Source organism: Pseudochaenichthys georgianus, chromosome 12 (assembly GCF_902827115.2).
Source record: "Pseudochaenichthys georgianus chromosome 12, fPseGeo1.2, whole genome shotgun sequence".
Lineage (NCBI taxonomy): Eukaryota > Metazoa > Chordata > Actinopteri > Perciformes > Channichthyidae > Pseudochaenichthys > Pseudochaenichthys georgianus.
The window spans coordinates 16,711,990-16,733,075 of record NC_047514.1 but is presented as its reverse complement, the minus strand read 5'-3'; the positions used below and the strand labels follow the sequence as shown (position 1 = coordinate 16,733,075).

Sequence of the window (21,086 nt, the reverse complement as noted above, 5' to 3'; positions counted from 1 at the left end):
AACCTGCAGTGCTCCAGCGAGAAGTTTAATTCATCATCCAGGCTTTCCATTCATTAGACATTCATTTGTTTTCCTTCTGACATATCACAAGACTTTCAACCACTGACCATGATAACTGAAGCAGTGGCCAAAGGTTCCAGCACCTCCCTTTGAAACGCTGACCCGTTCTTTAAATGTTTAAAGAGCCTATTGCATCATCGTTCCTCGCCCACACATGCATGTTTGGGTGAATCAGGGGATATATGGGGGTGGGTGTTGTGATACATCATGTGTTTAAGCAGTAGGGAGGCCCGGGTTGTGCGGGGTTAATGACCGGCCCTCTCTGTGGGCTGTGCCGGCTCTTGGAGAGGATAAGACTGGCGGTACAGGGGCATCTGGAGCGCAAGGGTCACATCGCTCACATCAAAGGAGGTTGGGAGTCTAGGTCACTGTGTTTGGCCATGGGGTGGTGGGGAGAGTGTAGGGGAGGTTGGAGGGATTGGGAACAGGATCATGGGGAGTAAAAAAGATGAAGATGGAAAGGGGATGGGTCGAGACAGGGAAAGACAGAAGAGAAACTAGGAAATTGTGAGGTTCAAGGGATGGGGTGAAGGAAAAAACAGTGCTTTTTCTAATTCAATCAATAGAATATATATCAATAAAGATGTCCATAAGGGACGAGTAACAGGAGCTTAAAGGGTATGATACTGTTTCTAAAACATGACATGCCGTTTCGATTAATGATGTTGTAAGCATGGTAAATTATAGGGTGACATTTCCCTGTAAAACCAAATTAATTGTTGTTAGGGAGGTTTTCTTACTGGGGTGAATTTTTGTTTTGTTTTGTTACACCATATACTTTAATTTAACCCTCAAACTGCACAAGAGAAAAAGTTTACAAAAAATGACCTGAGTTGTGATATCCAACACTTCACTATACTCGCATCGTAATAAGAAAAACCACAGCAAAATAGGGATACAGTTTGGCTTTAATGAGCTGAAAGACACTGATAGGATTGAGTACAATTATGTGTTTGATAATAAATTGTTCAATTTACAACTTTTCATACTGCTGTTGTCAGCCTGCTGGCTATGCTAGCCCCTGCAGTTCATGGTGTCTGTCCATACAAGCCTGAAGTACATTTCAACCGTCACAATCTGGTTTGACTGCACTCTAGAAGAAAGATAATTGGTTGTTGGTAAATCATTTTATGGTAGCATGTTGCACCACTGAAGTTGATCAGTAAATGTAGGAACACATCTTTAGCTTTCTACATTTTCACATAGAACTATCAGTAGCTCTCATAAGAGAAGGTGCTCTCCTCACTGGTGACTGAAAGCACCCCTGTCCACTCTGTGTGGTGACACAGCACGTTGCTTTCTTGTTAAATCCGCATTAAAGACCACGGACGCCACAGAAACAGTCATAATGAGATAACTATCACATCTACTGTAGTTGGCTACTCAGCTATTGGCCTAATAAACAGTGGCTGGTTGAGTAAAAGAGCAACCAACTGTTTCTAGACAGCAGACATTTAATCCCTTGGATTATCTACAGCGTAAAGGGATGCTGGGAGCCATGCAGTGTAATTACTTTATCTGATGCTATCGTCTTGTCCTGCGGAGTCCGTGTCTCATGTTTGGTTTACAGACACAAATTACGGTAAATGCCCTGCAAACTCAAACTGTTTTTTTTTGGGAAGGACAAGCAGAATTCAGCGTAAACAGACAAATGAACGCCACTTTAATTTTTTTTTAATTTATTGCAGGTATTCTGTTATGTACATTTGTATTTACAATGTTATCCATGTGTTTCAATCTTATATTGACAGCTGTATAGTAATCTCCTGACTTCTATTTAAGTATGATTAGAAAATCCTATAAACAATCATAAAAAACAGGCTTAAAAAAAGAAAGTGGACCATCTATCTTTGATATATTCAGGAGCAAGCTGATTGACATAGTTGAAAAATAAACACTATCAATAAATAGTATTCTTTCAACTATATGCAATAAAACATCTGCCTTTTTCCACATGTAAAACATACCTCTAACATACACTCATTTGTTTGGTGAGACTGCCCATTGCTTCATAATGTGTATCAAATACATGTTTGCATTTTCAAATTGACATTCTGTGTGGCACATAATGAATTAGTTTGATTGTCAGAGTGCCATTTTGGGGATGATTACAATTATTTTAGAGCACACACAATCAAAGCATGGTACGAAATGAAACAAACAATTGGAACATGGTTGTTATGTCATAAAGAGAGATCGATATTTATATTATTTTACAAGCAATTTTTTTTTTTATGTAATACTGCAAATATGTCAGTTGTCAATTGAGTGTTTTATCAAATAAAATATATATATTTTTGAAACTCAGAACAGATTTTCTTGAAAAGGTCAAAGATAATTGCATGGATTAACCACAGAGATCATACAAACAAAGTTGAAACCACATGTGTTGCTTGTGATTGCAACATATTCATTTGAATGTGTTGCATTAGTCAAATCATTGCCGGTAATAAAAACCCCATGTCTTTTTTTATTTTTGTTGACTATTTGTTGAGTGCAATAATTTTTTTGTAGATTCGAACAATGGCTGTAAGAAAATACCAGTAGTGTCATTTTTCCATATTACTTTTGATGACACAATGTCATAAGCCTGTACTCTACGAATTATTACTTATGTTAGATGTTCCCCATTTCAATAAATTCTCGCTATACTATAATGCAAAGTACCAAAAGCTCTAAAAAAAACTGATATGATGTTCGGCAGCTGAAACAGAGAATTTATAGTGGCAGTAAAAAACATCTTGACCCAAACTGAAAGACATTCCCATTCAACTAAATGGCAACCACATTCCAATTGCTAATCTTTATGTAGCGGTGATTAAATAATTACAACAATTAATGATTTGTTGGCCACTTGAGGACAGAAGAACACCACAACAAGGTGACAAACCCACAGCTCTGACACATTACCACCTTATAAAGTCTACTGCGATAGCAACCAATTGCCTTGTTTCACATCCAGAAGACGCAGAGAAACTCCTTTTAATCTAGTGTTTCTGGACATATGATGAGTCTAAAGTCAAATGTCCTTCCATTTTGGAGGAACAAGACAATATCTGCTGCAACATTTTTGTGTACTTGTTGAAATGTACACATCCAAAAGTAATATGTACGTATCAATCTCAAATCAACCAAAAACTATTTTTTTAAATTGGCGTTATGGTATTAGTAATATACCTGGAGGTTAATAGGAGTTGCTGTAGGCAGGTCATGTTACAATGTGAAAAAATACATTTTTTATCACGATTTCAGATAGCTAATTTAGTTGTGGATACGATGACAAAAACTGGAAAACTAAGGTCCAGGTTAAAAATCCAGATCTATTCTTTAATGTGACATTGGTGTGCTTCATCTTATAGCTCATTAGTGCTTGGTTATAAACGTGCTTGTGGCCAGTTTAAACATTAAGAAAGGGTATCTGCACAACATTTCTGAATAAACTATTTAATGGAAGTGCTGTCTTACTTGTGATTTTTATGGTCATGTGTCTCATAACGGCATTCACGCCAAATTCTTGATGTTCATGTAAATGTACCCAGCAACAGGACATATTTAAGAGCAAGCAAACCCAACAAAGAGCCACAACAACAACTCCCATCTGATTTTTCATTTTTAAACTACAAAGTAAATTGTTAAACTTAAAAGAAAATGAGAACTCTGGATAATGTGGCAGGAGACAAATATCCTTTTTTCCCTTCTTTCTATTTTTTTACACACTTTTGGAACATGAATACAAAACAAGAGTCTTGTACATCCAAGAAACAACACAGCTAATGAACACCGTGAAACGGGGACCTCTGGCTTTGCATCTGAAGCAGTTTTATTCTTCTGATCAGTGTTTGATTCCCACGGTGTTCACTTTCTCTGCACTTGCGCAGTTATGTTCTGGTCCAGCTCCTCTTTGTTCATGTTCATGATATTTGTTCATAAGTGCAGATTCTGTCACAACAACATAAGTGATAAGATGCTTGCTTTCCTACTTCAACACCATCTCACCAATATCCATTGTCGTCAGTGAACCAACACTGATCTAATTAAGATGATCAGCAACAAATCCTCTAAAAATATAAATATACCTTCATCTAAACCGTGCCTTATTTTGGTCCTTCTTAGTTTCTTTTCCTTTGTAATATTGATATCTAAGTGTGTATAAAAGCTCTTTTAGCTGTTCTCATTCCACTCTGGCATGATGCTGACACTGTGCACAGTGTGGTACTGGTGTGGTGATAGTGTACGTGGTATGCCGTGTGTGTAGAGGTACTCGTTTCCCTGTAGGCCCGCTGCTGGAGACTGGATCCCAGCCCCAGGACTGCACTGGCGGCCCAGAGTCTGGTGGGTCATGGAGCTCTGGTACATGGCAGGGTGGTGGCCATCGCCCAGCTGCGGAGAGGCGTGGCCCCCTACCCCGCCAAGTCTGGACACCAGAGACCCTGAGGTGAAGTGGGCGGAGAAGTGCTGGTAGGGCAGCCGGTCCATTGGCTGCATGGTGGTGACAGAGCAGCTCCCATAGGGTGAAACGCTGGCCCATGTGTTGCAGCTGATGTCCTCCAAACTAGGAACTGGCTCAGCCCCCTGTGAGGCGCTGGCGTACATACAGGCCTGCCGCTGGCTAGACTCGCTGCGGTAGGGCCCGCCCGCCAGGCCGAGGCCCTGGGGGTAGCCAACGGGACGGTAGTAATGGTCCTCCTCACTGGACGAGCTCTCCGGATAGGCCTTCTTATAGCTGTGCTCACCTGAGTGGCAGTCATCCTCCACTGCAGGAAGAATGACAGAGTTAAGGACAGTGTTACTCAAGAGTTATCATTACGTTTACAAATCTGAGGTCAATCCATGTCAAACACATTTCTGGAATTATGCAAACTCAATCTCAAATTCCCATCAACTAACACCAAACAAACTATCACTTTCCCCTAATCCGCATGATTATGCAAATAAACAATTTCAAATAAACATTTACTTGTTTATTAACATACAAAGTTTGAGATCAGGCATGTTTATTCTGTCATAAAATAAATAAATAAATACACATTTTGTTTAACTTTGTAGAAAAACTGGGAAAGTGGCCATAATCTACATCACAAAATATCTATATATAGATGCTCTTACTTTCTCACTGATGATATGGGTTGAATTTACAGAACTATTTTTCTTTTACGCATCGGAGTTTTTACCCAATAAAAAAAGGGTGCAACTGCTGCAATAGAACTTGTTAAGATAAATTAACACAGATACTGACTGCAGTAAAGATGTGTTTTGCTGTCTCCTACCTTTCCTCTTGATACAGTGGTACTCCGGGCCGTGCTCATGAGGCAGAGGGTAGGAGCCTGACTGAGGCAGCAGGTCCTGTGAGGTGCTCGTCACCCCGCTCTCACACTGGGAGTACTGGGAGCTCAGGGTGCTCGGGGTGGCCAGGCCCTGGACCTCCCCGCTGAACGGGCTCTGGCTGGAGCCCACCCTCTGACGCACTGCACTGCGTGGCACTACTGGATACTCCTTGGTACTAAGTGCAAAAAAACACACACCAATACAATTGTTAGTTGGGTGGAACCCCGAAAGCATTGCAAAAGTGTATTTAAAACAAATAAACAATATGAATTAGATGTATTGTAATATCTTCTCTCAAAGCCAATAAACAACATTCACCATCTGTGAATCACACCAATTAGGACACACACAGAGGGCTCCTCCAGGGAAACCCTTCCCAGTAAAAATCCCCAGCATGTATTCACTCCTATTAATCCACAGGATCCGTCAATAGATTATTTTGCGACATTGGCTCTTTGATTTCAGGAATCTTCTCAGTTGAAACAGTGACCAGGTTTTGCAATAAGCTCTCCCTTCAACATTGTAACTCAGAGCAGACGTGCATGGTTTACTGTACTCAGCAGGATTGGACACGGGCAGCTTTGATTGATGGTGTGGTTTGGACTCTCACCCATGCTCTGCACATTTTCAAGTTTTGATAGGTGAAATGCATTTCACTCAAAATGTTGGAGTACATTATGACACGCACCTACTTCCAGTTACTTAATATTTGTTTGATATTTTCAAGTGAGACACTTCTTAAAAAGCACAGGATTCTGTCCAGGTATTTTCTCTAAAGCAAGAACAATTACATTAATCTGAAACGCTTAATTCAAAAAGGACTCTATTCTGTTGCTCTGGTCTCTGATTTCAAGTTATACATTTAAATACAGAAATGTATATCAGCTGCCCAAAGAATGGGGGTGTTTGGTGCGTGGACCGTGATGTTCAAAAGCAGATATTCTCCTTTGAAAATGTGTTTTGCATGCATGCTCCATCCATCATCTGGACTGAATAATAGAGAGAGAGAGAGCTGTGTGGTTGAGTATTGCCTTGGCAGTTACACACACACACACACACACACACACACACACACACACACACACACACACACACACACACACACACACACACACACACACACACGCACGCACGCACGCACGCACGCGCGCGCACGCACGCACACACACACACACACACACACACACACACACACACACACACACACACACACACACACACACACACACACACACACACACACACACACACACACACACACACACACACGGAGCATCCTGGTAGAAAGAGCAGTGTGGAAGGGAGATGTTGCATTCGTGTGTCAGAGGTTCTGCCAGATCAGCCATAAAAGTCTTGAGCATGAAAACTGGCCGAGGGTCAAGAGCTACACTTACATCACTGAAAATAACACCCATAACTAGCTTGCATTTGGGTGATTGAAGGATAACTTTAAAGTGGGGCTTGTAAAGTGACAGCGTGACGAGGATGTCAGTGATCCCAGCAACATCTATCTTCTCATTTGACATCATTACGTTTGGCTCAATGTATTCATGAGCCCAGAATCAATAAAAGAAATACAACTTTTTCAATAGCTACCTTTGCATCCTGGACAACCGGTGCAGCTCCATGTCATCACTTCCACGAAAGCCTTTTGCAAACGGGTTGTTCTCTATCTTCAGCTGGGTTATCTAAAACAGCCAAAAAAACATTTAATTAGTAACATATTATTCAATTAAAGGAATGTGTGTTCTTGTATTTAAAAACTTTATATGGGCCCAAATTAAAACCAACACACACATTCTTGAAAATGTTTTAACCTATAAATATGTGGAGAAAATTGCAAAATGTCTTCGTTAGCTTGAGGCTGATGATGACAGTATTACAACATGTTTCTGTGGAGCCGAGTTTTGAACTGTTTTTGGATGCATCCACCGCTCATAAGTTAACCAAGAAAAAGAAAATAATAGATCACATTTAAAGAAACCTAAGATGCTTTTAGGGATATCCCTCTTGTGAGCATTGGTTTCTGGCAGGTAACTAGTTTGCAGCTCTCGTGTGCTTCCAGCTTTCTGACAAGACTGGAGGTTTGTCTGCACACAGGCTGACACTCTCACCAAACCTCGTAAAATCTCTCGTGTGACACTCAGCTTCTTGTTATTGCATGCAGCCTGGCAGAGCATTTATATTGTTTCATCTTTTTAAAGATAGAGATCTAAAAAAAAGAGTGCTTTTGCATTTTTTCCCTCTGTGGTATTCCAATAAGAACTACAAGACAGATAATTACTCATTTCAAAGTTATACAGAGTTCAGCTTACTGAAGAGAAAACAAATGGATTTTGCAAAAACACACTCTGGTTCTGGAAATAATCAAAGACCAACAAAATATGAATTCTTTAAAAAATATTTTGGTAGTCACTAAAGACAATTGGGTGAAATTCAAACTTCAAAGAGTGCACCGTTTTACAAGACTGTCCAAAACATACAAACATATTTCCAGATGCTTTTGGCTATTTAAGCATATAGAATTTCTTTACTTAAAATAAAAATATATTGAATTTAAAGTAAATATAAGCTATGGAGTTATTAGCTACACATTTTTCTCTTTTTATTCTTAAGGAAAAAATATTTCAGAAAACCCATTTGGGACCTTTTTTTTAACAGCAGTGACAGGAAATACTTGAAACCAGACACTTTGAGGATTTTCATTAGCTGAGATTCTAACAGGTGAATTGGACACATGCAGCACATATTGCTCCGGCAGATGTTAGACTGTTTGATTAAAGTGCTTGCAAATCAGAAATTCTTGTTTTCCTGCAGGTCTGGAAAGCCCCAATAATTAGCCAAGGGTTACGATCTCAGCCCCCAATAACATGTTTGAAAATAATGAATGGCTTCTACAGCATGTCGGTCATTTGGGCTTCCTGTTCCCAGAAGCGCGGAGACCTGCGATTGGCTGCGGGGACATTACGAGCTTTCGCCCCTCTCTCCCATATTCCCCAAACTAGAACATATCGGCCTATATGGTAAATGATGTTAAACAGACGCTGTTTACACACATCTGTATTCCCAAGATGTTTCCACGCAGAAATCCAGCAGAGTAAATATTGAGTTTTATTTCTGCGTTTTCCCCTTCAAGTCGTACATAAAGTGACGAACAACAGTTGTCTGGCCTCAAAAATGTATTTAGTTATTACTACATTTTGATTTGCTTTAAATTAAAAATAATACAAAGACAACGATATATGTTCAGCTTTTACACACCCATGCAAACAATGATAGCGTCACATTAATATATTTATTATAAATGTTAATGCTATAATTCATGCAATTAGTTATTAACATATGTATTTAATGTTACTGGAATGTAAACTGGCCAAAACTTCAACGGAAAAAATAAAGAAAACATATTTGAAACTATTCTAAATGTCATAATTTATATTATATATAATTAATCATTCAATACAAATGTATTTTTACGAAAACTTTTTCTCATGCCTTATAATTCATACATCTGTTGTGTTTTAGCATATTTTCATCCGTTTAAAATCAACATTTCTGTTTATTTAGAATACACTTTCTTTTGTAAATGTTATGCATTTGCCACAAACGTGCAAAGGTCATTTTTAAATAGAATACATCGATAATAACTAAAGATCATTTAGTAATTTGGTTATTAAGTTTATGAACGCGATTTATTACCCTGACTTAAAACAACCAATTCACATTTTAATGTTCAGAAAAAGTTTTGCAAACGAGCATGGTTTCATTATACATTATTATTTATTTGGATTACCTTAAAAATACTTGAACTGATTTGAAGAATCATTATAATAATGATTGGTTGTTGCAGTTCCTCTTGTTATTGGGTTTTATAAGGTCGCCTACTGGGGTTTATCCGGTTTATCTGCGGCTTGTCTCGCTCTACAAAGCGCTGCAGGCCTGGAACCTGGAACAAGTCTCTTGAGGTCAGACGTCGTCTAGTCGGGTATCTGAGCTTTTCTCTCGTCTGTCAGTGACTCTATGTGATATCAGAGGTTTTCAGCTGACAGTGAAAAGGCTTTACTTTAACGTCTGAACAGCGCCTTTCATTTTCTCTCCTGCTATCAGCAGATCCAGTTTACCGACAGATTCAACTCAAAACAAGCAGGATTCAATTACTTGCATGTGTGAAATGTTATTTTTTCAATTTAGTAATTTATATATTTTTTCTTTAAAGAATTAAGACATTTGTATACTTGTAGCCTATTTCTGCAGCGTTGTTTGCCATGTTTAAAACATTGTTAAAATTAAATCGCGTTATAAAATACAGCTCGATTTTAAAGTTGATATTTACAATGTCAAAGACTTCAATACAAACGTAAAAGAGAATATAAATGAGCACGTGCAGGACTCACCTTATGGTTCTGATAGGACGTCACCGCGATGAAGGCTGTCTCCGGGAAGACGTGAGTGCAGAAGGCCGTGTTTTTGGAACCAAAGCCGTTATTTTCATCCGCCTTCACTATGTGGATCCTCGGCTGATACTTATGCATCGAATTTAGTATGATCTAATAAAAAGAAAAAAGTACAGCCAAGCGTTAGATACTACATTTCATAATAGCAAATGTCAGAAGATAGTCTAACATTGGATTTGGAGCTGCTTGAGGGGTAACGTTTTTGAGGAGTTTGTCATCCAATAAAACCACTTGCCCCCAACTCCCTTTTTTGGCATGTATCAAAACCTCAATTTTGTTGCTTTGATGTTAGCTGTTATTATTGCTCATGTGTTGCTATGTTTTCTACATTTGCTAATACAAAGCCTATAAACCAAGAATGCTCTCCATTTTGCAATACATTTCAGTTTCTGCAATTAATTATTATAACACTTATTGTAAGTCGCTTTGGATAAAAGCGTCAGCTAAATGCAATGTAATGTAATGTAATAACACATACAATATGAAAGGTAAAGGATATTGGATTAGTATATTGACTAATGCCCAATTTGAACAGTTTTATTGGCATCATTTTTACCTGAATTTATACATCTGAGAGGGGGGGGGGGGGGAGAAAGAAGGTTTGGCAGCAACTTCTGTTAAAACAACATACTTCATTAATCTCACAGATTTCTAACAAATCAGATTAAGATTAGGGTTTTTTATCAAACCTACATACATGTACTTTTTGTCTTTCTTTTGATTTAAAAGGTCAGACAAAACATTTTGTAGTGCTCTACAAAATGTAAATAACGTTTTATTGCTTTCATAAATATTTCAAATAAAATGTGGCTCCATGCAATCTCATTTTATTTGGGTTTATGTAACCCTTTCTTCTGACCCTCTTTCTACCAGCCACCCACACAACAATGTAACTCCAAACTCAGTATGTTTATAGTTATTCCAAACATATTCCAACTATTACATTTTGGGAGAAAAGGAGCATTCCCAAGAGAGTGATAGGTCGACATAAGCATGTCCTCTCTCTTGATCTGACCAACCTAGTTCATGCTAAGTGATGACTGCTACCCATGGCTAGCTTGGCGACATTAAGACGCCGCCCAGCTGAACTTGAGCCTTGAACCTCTCTTTTGAGGCCTTCTCATCCGTGGATCTTAAGTTTAATTGTTTTGACGGTCATGGACCTTAGGGAAAAGTAATGTATTTTATTATCATCATCAGATCTACTTACATTTACAAATTGAAAAAAAGGGCTTTTTTTTCTCCCCCTCCTCTTAACTCCTCTTCTTTTCTTTACACCCATCTACCCCCTCCTTTCTGTCCCATAGGCAGTCCTCTTATCTGTTATCTTAAAGGTTGTTTTTGTACCTGCCTTTCACTGCCAGCATGAGAGAAGACAAGGGATTGCCCTGACCTCCACCTGTGGGGGCTTCCCATAGTATTAAACAGATACAACCCGAGTCCTTTCTCAGAGCCAAGTGAACCGTAGAGGCTTACATAGACAAACAACAGTCACGCATTATCAATGTCCAGCTGAACGTGATCTCATTTCATGGTGCAATAGTTTTTTGCAAAGGACAGTGAAAAGGCTTCAACTGCCTGCCATTCACCTTTAGGATGCAAGATGATTTAATGGGAGTTAGTGACCCTATCAGCTGTCACTTTGGTTACATAAGAAGAGTGGATGACTTGCAGGTGGAAACTCAGCATTTGCAAGATGTACCATCAATATAACTATTTGCAGTAAAGGGGGTTTAGGGCTGCCTACTTTGAGCAGAAATGAGAATAGTTTAACCAAAACCAAGTCTGTGATAGCTCTGTTTTGATTTCCTAATTTAAGTGGGGGATAATATTGGTTCCTGTGTTGTGAAGACATGTCATAATGCAAATATCCTCATGTCCAAGCTATAAAGCAGCACTACCACTCAGTTTGGATTTGTGAAAGAAGCTTTAACGCTTACTTTAAAAGCTTTTCCAAACCATTTGAACACGGTGCAAAGAAAATGTAGGTTAAACAAAATATTTTCCCATGCATGCATTCATTAAGGGCTTACATGAGGTCTGCAGAGATGCATCATGGGTCGGACAAGCCACAACAACAATCCCATCTTTGCAAACATGTCATTCGCCTGACTAAACAGATTTGGGAGCTAAAAAATGTCTGCCGCTGAGAGACATTAGAAGTTGCATGGAAATATCTAAATACACACTTTTAACCATGGAACATGGTCCACTGATTGTGGGTTCCCAAAGTCCAGTATGTTAGTAAGGGGGGGTTGGGGGGGACCACCCACTGGGGCCCCATCGCACGCCTCGTCTCCCCGGCCCAGCCGCTGCCCTGCCTTGGTCCCTGTACACCCCCCCCCCCCCAGCCTCTGGATGATAGTATTTAATGATAGTGAGGGATCACTTTGGGTCTCGAGCCATGGCCCTTTGCTTTCAAGTCCCACCACATCAGAGAGTTTCCCCGAGCCTCGGGATCAGCAGGCTTTGTACACCATCATTTATTGCTCATCGCACACTGCCATTCAAATATAAACAGTGCAATCCTCACACTCCACCCTCCTGGCCAAAACATGTGTGGGAAGACAGGGAGACGAGTGCAGGAGCGAATTGAGGGGGAGATGAATAACACTGAGAAATATTCCAGGAGTTGAGAGAGAGATCAAAGAAGAAAACTGCAGCTTGGAATGAGGCCGGAGACAAAAACAAATTATTTGTAGGAATTCACTTAGAGGAGAAAAAGTAGTGTGGTGGTTTAGGACATTTCCAAAGATACTACAATGTAAATATAACTAATTACAAGCAAAAGTGCTGCATTTAAAGTTTGACTTGAGTGACAGTACAGAAGTATCAACAGCAAATGAGGTTACGTATTACAAATACAAGTACTACTTATGTAGAATGGCTCATTTCAGCTTTTGATTGTATAAAATGTATAACTAAAGTAAATTCATTATTCAGTAAGCAGCACCTTAATGTTGCAGATGGAAGCTCATTTCAACAACTTTATAATGCTTAACTACACTGGAGTTGTATGAATAATGTATTGCATTATGGTTGGTTAATGTCTAATTGGTTGGTAATGAAATATCATGTTGTAAAAGTATAAAATGGCTTAATATGTTAACACTAAGGTAGAAAAAGCTCAGTTACTTTCCAAACACCAGTGTCTCATTAAAATGTCTAATATAATGTGAACATATATATATTAAAACATATTAACAGTGTACAGCCATTCTTTTAAAAGCTGCACAATGACACACTAGCATCTCTCCTTCAGCACAATCCTGGTCTTAAGAGAAAGCGTTTCAGGCTCATTTTAAAGATATCAGCGATATCTTCTGGTCTCATGTCTCACTGCTAGTAATTATAAATCATCCACAAGTTATTTCAACCAGCTGGACCAACAAGCCGATGGGATACATTTCTGGCCAGCCACCAGAGTTTCATTTATGAATCCCAGGGTGCTGTCTCCCAGCACAAAAGAGGGTGAGCCAGGAACCACTGCAACCAATCAAAAATGCACTTTAACCCAAAATGTACAACACTGCTCACATTCCTACCGAGCTCCAGTTTCATTTCACCAGCTGGGCTTTGGCAAGGCAGAAACCACTATACTGTAGGTGCCATGTGGATAGATAGTGGTTTGTGTGTATAGAAATACTTATGCAGTCTTATTTTAGACTTCCATCTGAGTACCTCAATCTGCGTTCAGGAGTGATGGATGGAATAAATTAAACATCACTAAATAGGACTAAATGTTTTAATGTTGCCTCTTAATGACATATTTATGGTAAGCAACAAAAAAGCACCTTTTCCCCTTTCGCTGACTCAAGCTTTGAACCGTACTCAGTTAAACACCTCTGATTGACATTAAGACTTTCAATAACTTCTAAACTTTAACTCAATTTCTTGTGTTTTTCCACATACTTTTTACCTACCTACATAAAACCAGAGAAGCTATTGATGTAACCTATGCCAGCCTCATTATTGTTTTTCCTTTGGGCCTATTAGTCAGAGAGCTAATTGTGGTACTTTTCCATTCCTACAACAAGACATCTAATTTGGCCTCAGTTAGGATTTTATGAAAACCTGACGCCAACATGTTTATGAAGTAAGTGATGTTCTTGTTTTTGGTAAGACAAGAATCACAGAAGCCTGAGGCCAGATAGTGAGCGTAGAATAATGAGGAGTTAAAGTTAGGAAATGGGTACCATACAGTCCATGCAGAGCCGGTGGGGGGGTGGGGGGGGGGGGGGGGTGCAATTGCTCCTTTCCTTTTTCTTAAAAAATAGGCCCTCTACTTATGTAAACTCACTAAATTCCAGGAGGTCTACAACTTTAATGCATCTATGGGGGTGCTATAATAAACCCTGGCAATGAAATGTGGAGGACACTGGAGCCAAATATGTTCTAATTTACCACCAACAATAGTAAAGAGTTTAAATTAAAAAGATGTTCTGTGTTGGGAATTACACATTGCAGTTTTCTCAGAAAACTATATATATTTCAATACACTCATTATAAGGGCCAGTGAAATGCATAGTGAGTAATTTACACATTTGTTATTTAAATGTAAGATTCACATTGACATGTATTCATGCATTTTTTTCAAGTCTATGTGGGTTAAAGTAACTTCTTGTTCTCCAATAGAAAAACACATTTTATTACTCTTTAAACTAAGGTTATTTAATTTAAAAATGTTATTGCAACTTAATCAATATTGTCTTTTTTTACACATTTTCTTTGGGTTTAATGTTGTTTTCAGTCAAAAGAAATTAGCAAAAAATAAATAGTTTATTTATTACTGTCACTCAACAGTTTTTGAGATAAAACCCCCCCCGAAATCTTTAGCCTTATAGTAAAAAAAGGTTTATATATATTTTTTAAGTCAAGTAAACTTTTGTCCACCGGCAAAATGCTTTACAAATACATAGCATTTTAGAATAAAGGTTTGGCAGTTAACATTTGAGAGAGCAAGCAATGAAAAGGAGAAAGTAAAAAGTAAACTCAAACTTCACAGCTTCAGTGAGTTTATAGGAGGCTGCTGCTGTCTGGAGAAGTGGAGGTGTGACTGACATCTCGGTCTGTTAAAATGTTAATGTGAATTTAACAGACAACATTCAGCCTTTATGGTGCCTAATCATGCAAATCACTGTTTTCACAAGCAGGTTGGAGGGGGAAAGTTGTACTTTTTTTCAACTTTGTTTTGCAAATCATGATCTTTAAAATCGTAATATCTGCATATTTGGCAGGCAAAGAAAACTAACAAAAGAAAATACAAGCATACAACCTAAAAACTAAACCTAAAAACTAAGTTTAAAATGTAAAACACAAACAATAATTAGAATAACTATAAAATCAATTAAAAAGTTGTAATTATTATGAAATAGTCTCAAATTGCGCTCCATAAAATATTTTTTCAGATTAAGCTCTGTGAGTCTGATTTTGCCATATTTGGGGGATTTTTAAAAGTTTTAAAATTAAAGGTGAACAGTCATCCTTCAAATCTCAGCGGTGGAAAGCAGAACTTTTGTTGTAAAAATGAATACAAAATGTACAACTTCCAGTAAAAATCCTCCTTGCTGAAGTGCCACTTTACGCACCAAGTGCAATATAATGGACGGAAAAACGCCACCATTAGCATTCAGAGACATGTGGTTAAATAATATATATGATAGGCCTGCACCTACGTGTCCGAACGGGTCCAGGTGGTTGTTGGTCAGCTTCAGCTTCTGGAAGGACACGAGCTGCCTCATCCAGTGCGCGCCCGTGGCAGGAGAGTCCGGGTGGACGTATAGCCTGCCGGGCATCGCGGGCTCTGCCTTCCCGCTCACAGACCTGAACAGCCACACACACCGTTACACATCAAGCTGACAACCATATGCCATCTATCAGCGATGCGTTAAATGTAACATGTAAATTAGACACCCTTTCACATCATTTAACCCCATGATTTCACTGTCCAAATGTCAACAATTTTGCAAAATGACATCTGAATTGAATACATTTCAAATAAAATATTACATAAAACGATTTAAAAAAGGACACATCAGTAGGACAATGCTGCTAACCCATAAGGGATAAGGACATTTACGCACATCCAATATATTTACGCACTTGCTTTAAGCGTCAGGTTGTTTACCTCAACACTTTTCATTAAGGCTCCTTCAACTAAAATAGATGTATAATTATATAATGTCCAAATACTTGGGGAAGTTGGTTTTGTATGGTCAGAGGTTAGATTAGAGCTGGTAGACATTGTTTTCCAACATCATTAGATCAAGAGGAGAATTAGTTCCAGGACATGCGTTGAACAGGTCATTATCGGCAGTATTGGCATGTGATTATCCTCTTTAAGTATCCCCTCATTGAGAGGCACTGACCCAAACAAGGCATTCCTGACCAAGGTTAGAGAGATCGACATGACACTAAACAAATAGCATGTTTATGCCCCACAGTGAAATACAGCCTTGTGGCAGTGCGGGCTGGTAGGAAAAGTCATCAACATCATTAAAAAGTACCTCGAGAAACTTTTTTTCCCTGCAGAAACGTTTCTTGGCAGGTATTAGAAAACACACAGTTCATAATTCTCAGGGAATTAATATGTTCACTTCCGATCCTCATCCATCAGGAAAACAATATAAAAGTTCCTGTTGGAATTAACTCCCCAAAACAACAACCCCCATTATTGTGAAATGACGTGCACGACTCATATAAGAAACGTTTGTTATTGCAATATTTCGTGTTATACTTTACATACCATTTATTGTCGGCGAATTTGTATCGATGGTCGTCCGCAGGAACAACATCCATCAGGAGTATATATTTAGTTTTGGGGTTTAATCCCGCGACCTTCACTTTGAAGCTGGGGAACATTCGCCTGTAAAGGAACAAATAAAATGTGTGTCGCTATGGTATTGATGTCAAAGCAGGAAATGAAAGAAACATGCAGGCAACATTTTTGTTCCTCTTCAGAAGCCATTACAAAAATGTTTGGCGGGCAGAAGTACATTACAAACTGAGAACGAAAGCAATTTGTGTTTCTTTTTTCAGAATAAAGCATATGAAGTGTGTTTCATTATTCCAAAGTGCAAACTAAATTTAAATGTACAACCAGCCCATGCAGGAAGAAGGTGTAAAATATCAAATAAATGCCTTGATTTGGTTTGGGAAAGGTCACCATTTTTTTTTCAAAGCAGGGCATTGGTTCAGAGAAAAACCTGCGCGTTATAAAACGTTTTTCCCTGTGGGCCAGATATTTTTTCTTTTGCAAGATCCATTTAGTTAATCATTCGGATATTTGGTAGCTGTCATATTAAAAAAAAACACATAATGTGAGTTAGGCTGAGCAGTCTCATGAGCCGAAGGGAAGGGCTGCGGGCGAATGAGAAGTTGCTGTGCAATATCACTTCACGCCAAAAACAAGAGAGAAATGACTGACGGGAATATAATGGAGACTTTGTGCAGCTGTGTGAAAACAAATGCGTTCTGGAGAGCACAATGAAATGTAGCCATGTTAAACTATACATATTCATCATTTATAATAGGCATACCCGATAGCCAGCGGCCACTTTGACACTCATGCATAAATGCAGGATCACACTCCGCAGATGAGCGACATTTTTGACTGGATGTTAGTCTGAGGGCAACTGTGGAACTGACAGCGGGACACATGTTGTCCCTGCACAACATGTTGCAGCAAAAGTGTTGTCACGCATAGTGTCTGCGTACAATTACACACACAACAATTGTCATTGGATAAGACAAGACCCATGCTGATAAAATATGTTAATTCCACTAAATAAAAAAAATGTTTCAGCAAAACAGGCGCAGACTAAGCATTCTAGGACAGTTTTGTTTTTCTGCTCTACAGACTGATTGGTCGATGTTATTGTATTTCCCCAATAGGGCCACCCAGACTAAAATGTAGGCTATGCGCTGATGTTACAGAGAGCTAAAGCATCCACCAGATGCTCTTTGTTTTCTCTTTGGTTCCTCGTGAATATTTTCAAATCCCCATGCAGAAAAATCCAGACGGGCATACATTTGAATCCTAGGCCTAGTTAATATAAATATAAAAATACAGTAAGCCTTATCAACAAATAGACATCCAGTCAATATTCCTTTTGTTTTGAAAAGTGTCTTCCTGTCAAAAATAATGATACATATTTGTCATATTTGTCATATTGTCCTCTTACCTTCCGGCTTTGGTGATGATCATCTCCGTCCCCACTTCGTCAAACTTCACCCAGAGTTCCCTCTCGTGCAGGTAGACTTTTATTCCTTCCATTCCCTTCAAAAAGAAAGTATAGTATTGGCAATTGCCAAAAGTGCGTACAGGATTGATGTTATAAAACTAGTTCAATGTTTACGCAGAGGTGCCAAACATGGGTTTGAGGCCTTCAGAGTTGGTCAAATAGCCTGTTGTTAAAATCACATTTGTATAGCTGATCATATGTTAGATTCAAGTCAAAACCCACATAATCAAGACACATAAAGAAGAAAACTGCATTTAAACTCAAACATTGAACAATTGGGTAAGTTAAGATGTGTTATCTGACCAGTCTTTAGCATTCACATTAAACTTATTACTAATACAGTAGTATAATAATGCCAGCAATAATGTCTGACAATTAACATATTGTATAACATCATTTATAAACCGTCTCACGAACACTCATACGATTTAATAATAATAAAAAAACAAGCCAAAGTTGCTTGAAACGTTTCTGATATTTTACTTCTCAAATGCATTTTCTAGAAATAATTATTCGAGCAGGGCATTGAGTCCACTTCTGTAATACACACTACATATGATATACTAACTTGATTAATTGACTTACTCCATTCCATTAGTAGACATTTTAACTATTCGTCTGTATTTTTGCTCCCAAAACGACAATATGGTTGGCTACTTGTTCACACAATTAAGTTTACACCTTTATTTTGAATCAGTGACAGTGAGGCCTGCAGACTGAGTGAAACTGACCTGCTGAATGTAAGTTGTCTGTGATGACGGGGATTTGCTTGAGGTCCCGTTCGGTTTCTCGGATTTATTTTCAGTCCGTAATTCTCTCGAATCCGAGCCACCCGGAGAGCTTTGAATGGGAAAAGTCTCCTCTTGGTCCGCCATGGCCGGAGCTCCGAAAACTACTGTCCCAGCTGTAAGACCCAAGCAGAGGTGTCAGTGTGAGAGTGGACCTATTAACCTTGTAAGAGTGATTTAAATAAGTTAATGCATACAGACACACACATATAAGCTTTATTTTGTCTCTTTATGGAAACACAAAGTTATTCTTATTCTTGGAAGTTATGTTTGCTATACAGGCTACAGCATTTGAAATCTAAAACGACTTACAGTAATAAAAGATAACATTCCAAACATAACGTTAAACAATTTGTTCTTAAACTGAACGTTTTTCTAAGCAAAGTAATTCATGATATCAAAACTATATTAAATAAGCTGTAGCTTTTGTGACTTATGACAATATCATACATAGGCCATTTGAATTGGAAATTAACATGGCAATATATTATTTGAGAAAAAAACAATAGTATTCCTTACACTAAAAGCGTTATTGCTAATTTATTTCACTTTTCTTTAGGAGATTAAGTGTGCACATTGAAGCAGCCCCCCGCCCCTCTCTTTAAGGAACCCTTATTTCCTATTCATGTTCCCCAGACAAAGACATCAGCGATATTATTACATCGAGACATGGTGATGTCCAGAACAATCCTCTAACCCACACGGTGTAATCTCTGCAGAGGGCAGCGGTTACTCCAACTGTACTACGACGAAGTACACCAGCAATGAATACACGTAGCCGAACAGGAGCGGGATCTTACCTAAAAACAAAAACACGTCGTTGGCTATAGAGTTGGACACGGCGGTGGCCAAACAGAGAAACACCGTGTTCGTTTTTAAAATGTTCAATGCCCCGTCCCAAATCAGATAATCCAGCCGTTTTGCTCGATTAAGCTACACGGAATCTCCATGAATCCTTCTTTTTACCCCTCTCACTGTAAATCCAACAAGCGGAGCCGTGGCCGTGGAGATGCTCGCTGACAGCTACAAGGCGCTGCTCGGTGCCTAATCTTGCATTTTACAGTTGAAGACCGTTTTGTGAGTCGAGTCCGGTGATAGCACCTATAGCAGTAAACTGTATCCGAGTCCCAGAGGAGCAGGTCCGTCTCCTCCTTCTCCCCTCCTCTCTCTCAGTCTCTGCCTGGTCAATTCTACGTTTCGCTCTCTCTCTCTTGCGCGCTCCCTCTCCAACCCGCCACTGCGCATCAATGACCAACCGTGCGAAGCGGAAGCAGAGTCCGCGACGTAGATCCGGGGGGTTGGGGGTGATAGAGCAGTCTGTGCAGGAAAAGCATTGGTTTATACACCAACTAATAATTCCTTCCAGACCATCACCCCAGTTTCTCTCCTGAAGCTTTCCATAATCCCTGTCTGATAGGATTCCATTTGATATTTGCTCCTTCGTGCGCCATTACGCACAACCTCTTCTTCTTTAGTCATAACCTCAGGGCAGATATTAATTTATTATGCATCATCATAGTTTAATAGATGCATCATCAGACATTTCAGATCAACATGCTGATAGTGAAACGTATGATTACAATACATTAATAGACATAACATTTGTGTTTTAGCCTGCAGTTATATGAGTGTCCGGGCCATTAACAATTAACGGACCGCTTGCCCCATCAGTTTGTGTCTGAATGTTATGAATGAAGCTTATGCAATTACCCTGCACACGACAAGGCACAGCACATATTGCACGTATTAGGCTAAAAAGACGCAAATAGAAGGCAATTGGATATATTTAGCTTCACAGAAAGGCCTGTCAGGAATTAGGCCTGTGGCTTAACACAGGTTTGGTCTGCATACCGCCGACCGTTGCACTGGACTTCAGATTCTGAGATGTAAGATCTCAGCAAAACGTATAGAGCAGGTTTGCGTTGAAAGGGCCTGCTAGACCAGCAGACACATAGCTATATATATGTGACTCGCAAAGATATACAAAGCAAACGAGTAGAAAAGGGTATCAGACTTTACCTTCCCACATTTCGTTTTTATCACTGCTGTTCTTCAGTCCTTTTAGTGGATGGAGTTTTAATATGCTTGCGGTGAGGTTTTCCATTTATTGGAAACAAAAGACTATAACAAGCATATTTTACTGAAGAAAAAGTCAATACTAATACTTCTTGGGTAGACATGATAAACATTTAGCATTAATGAGCATGGTCTTAAAA

At 39.0% G+C, this 21,086-nt stretch overlaps 1 protein-coding gene across 1 annotated transcript; it reads right to left on the bottom strand.

Annotated features, from left to right (window-relative positions):
- Positions 1 to 1,732: 1,732 nt before the first annotated feature.
- tbx5a (T-box transcription factor 5a) lies at positions 1,733 to 20,093 on the bottom strand. Its single transcript, XM_034095368.2, has 9 exons — positions 19,671 to 20,093; positions 18,814 to 18,986; positions 18,023 to 18,117; positions 16,585 to 16,704; positions 15,515 to 15,662; positions 9,780 to 9,932; positions 6,982 to 7,073; positions 5,328 to 5,560; positions 1,733 to 4,814 (listed from the first exon to the last, which is right to left on the bottom strand). Exons 2-9 carry the CDS (start codon positions 18,955 to 18,957, stop codon positions 4,222 to 4,224), a joined length of 1,578 nt encoding a protein of 525 aa, XP_033951259.1. The 5' UTR covers positions 18,958 to 18,986; positions 19,671 to 20,093; the 3' UTR covers positions 1,733 to 4,221.
- Between the last annotated feature and the right edge of the window lie 993 nt (positions 20,094 to 21,086).

Excerpts from the sequence above, each read along its gene's own strand:
- tbx5a (XM_034095368.2), bottom strand. The coding sequence starts at position 18,957 with ATGGCGGACCAAGAGGAGACTTTTCCCATTCAAAGCTCTCCGGGTGGC. Across the intron at positions 16,705-18,022 it reads ATCATCACCAAAGCCGGAAG|GCGAATGTTCCCCAGCTTCA; the intron begins GTAAGAGGACAA and ends GTTCCTTTACAG. Across the intron at positions 9,933-15,514 it reads ACCTGGACCCGTTCGGACAC|ATCATACTAAATTCGATGCA; the intron begins GTAGGTGCAGGC and ends TCTTTTTATTAG.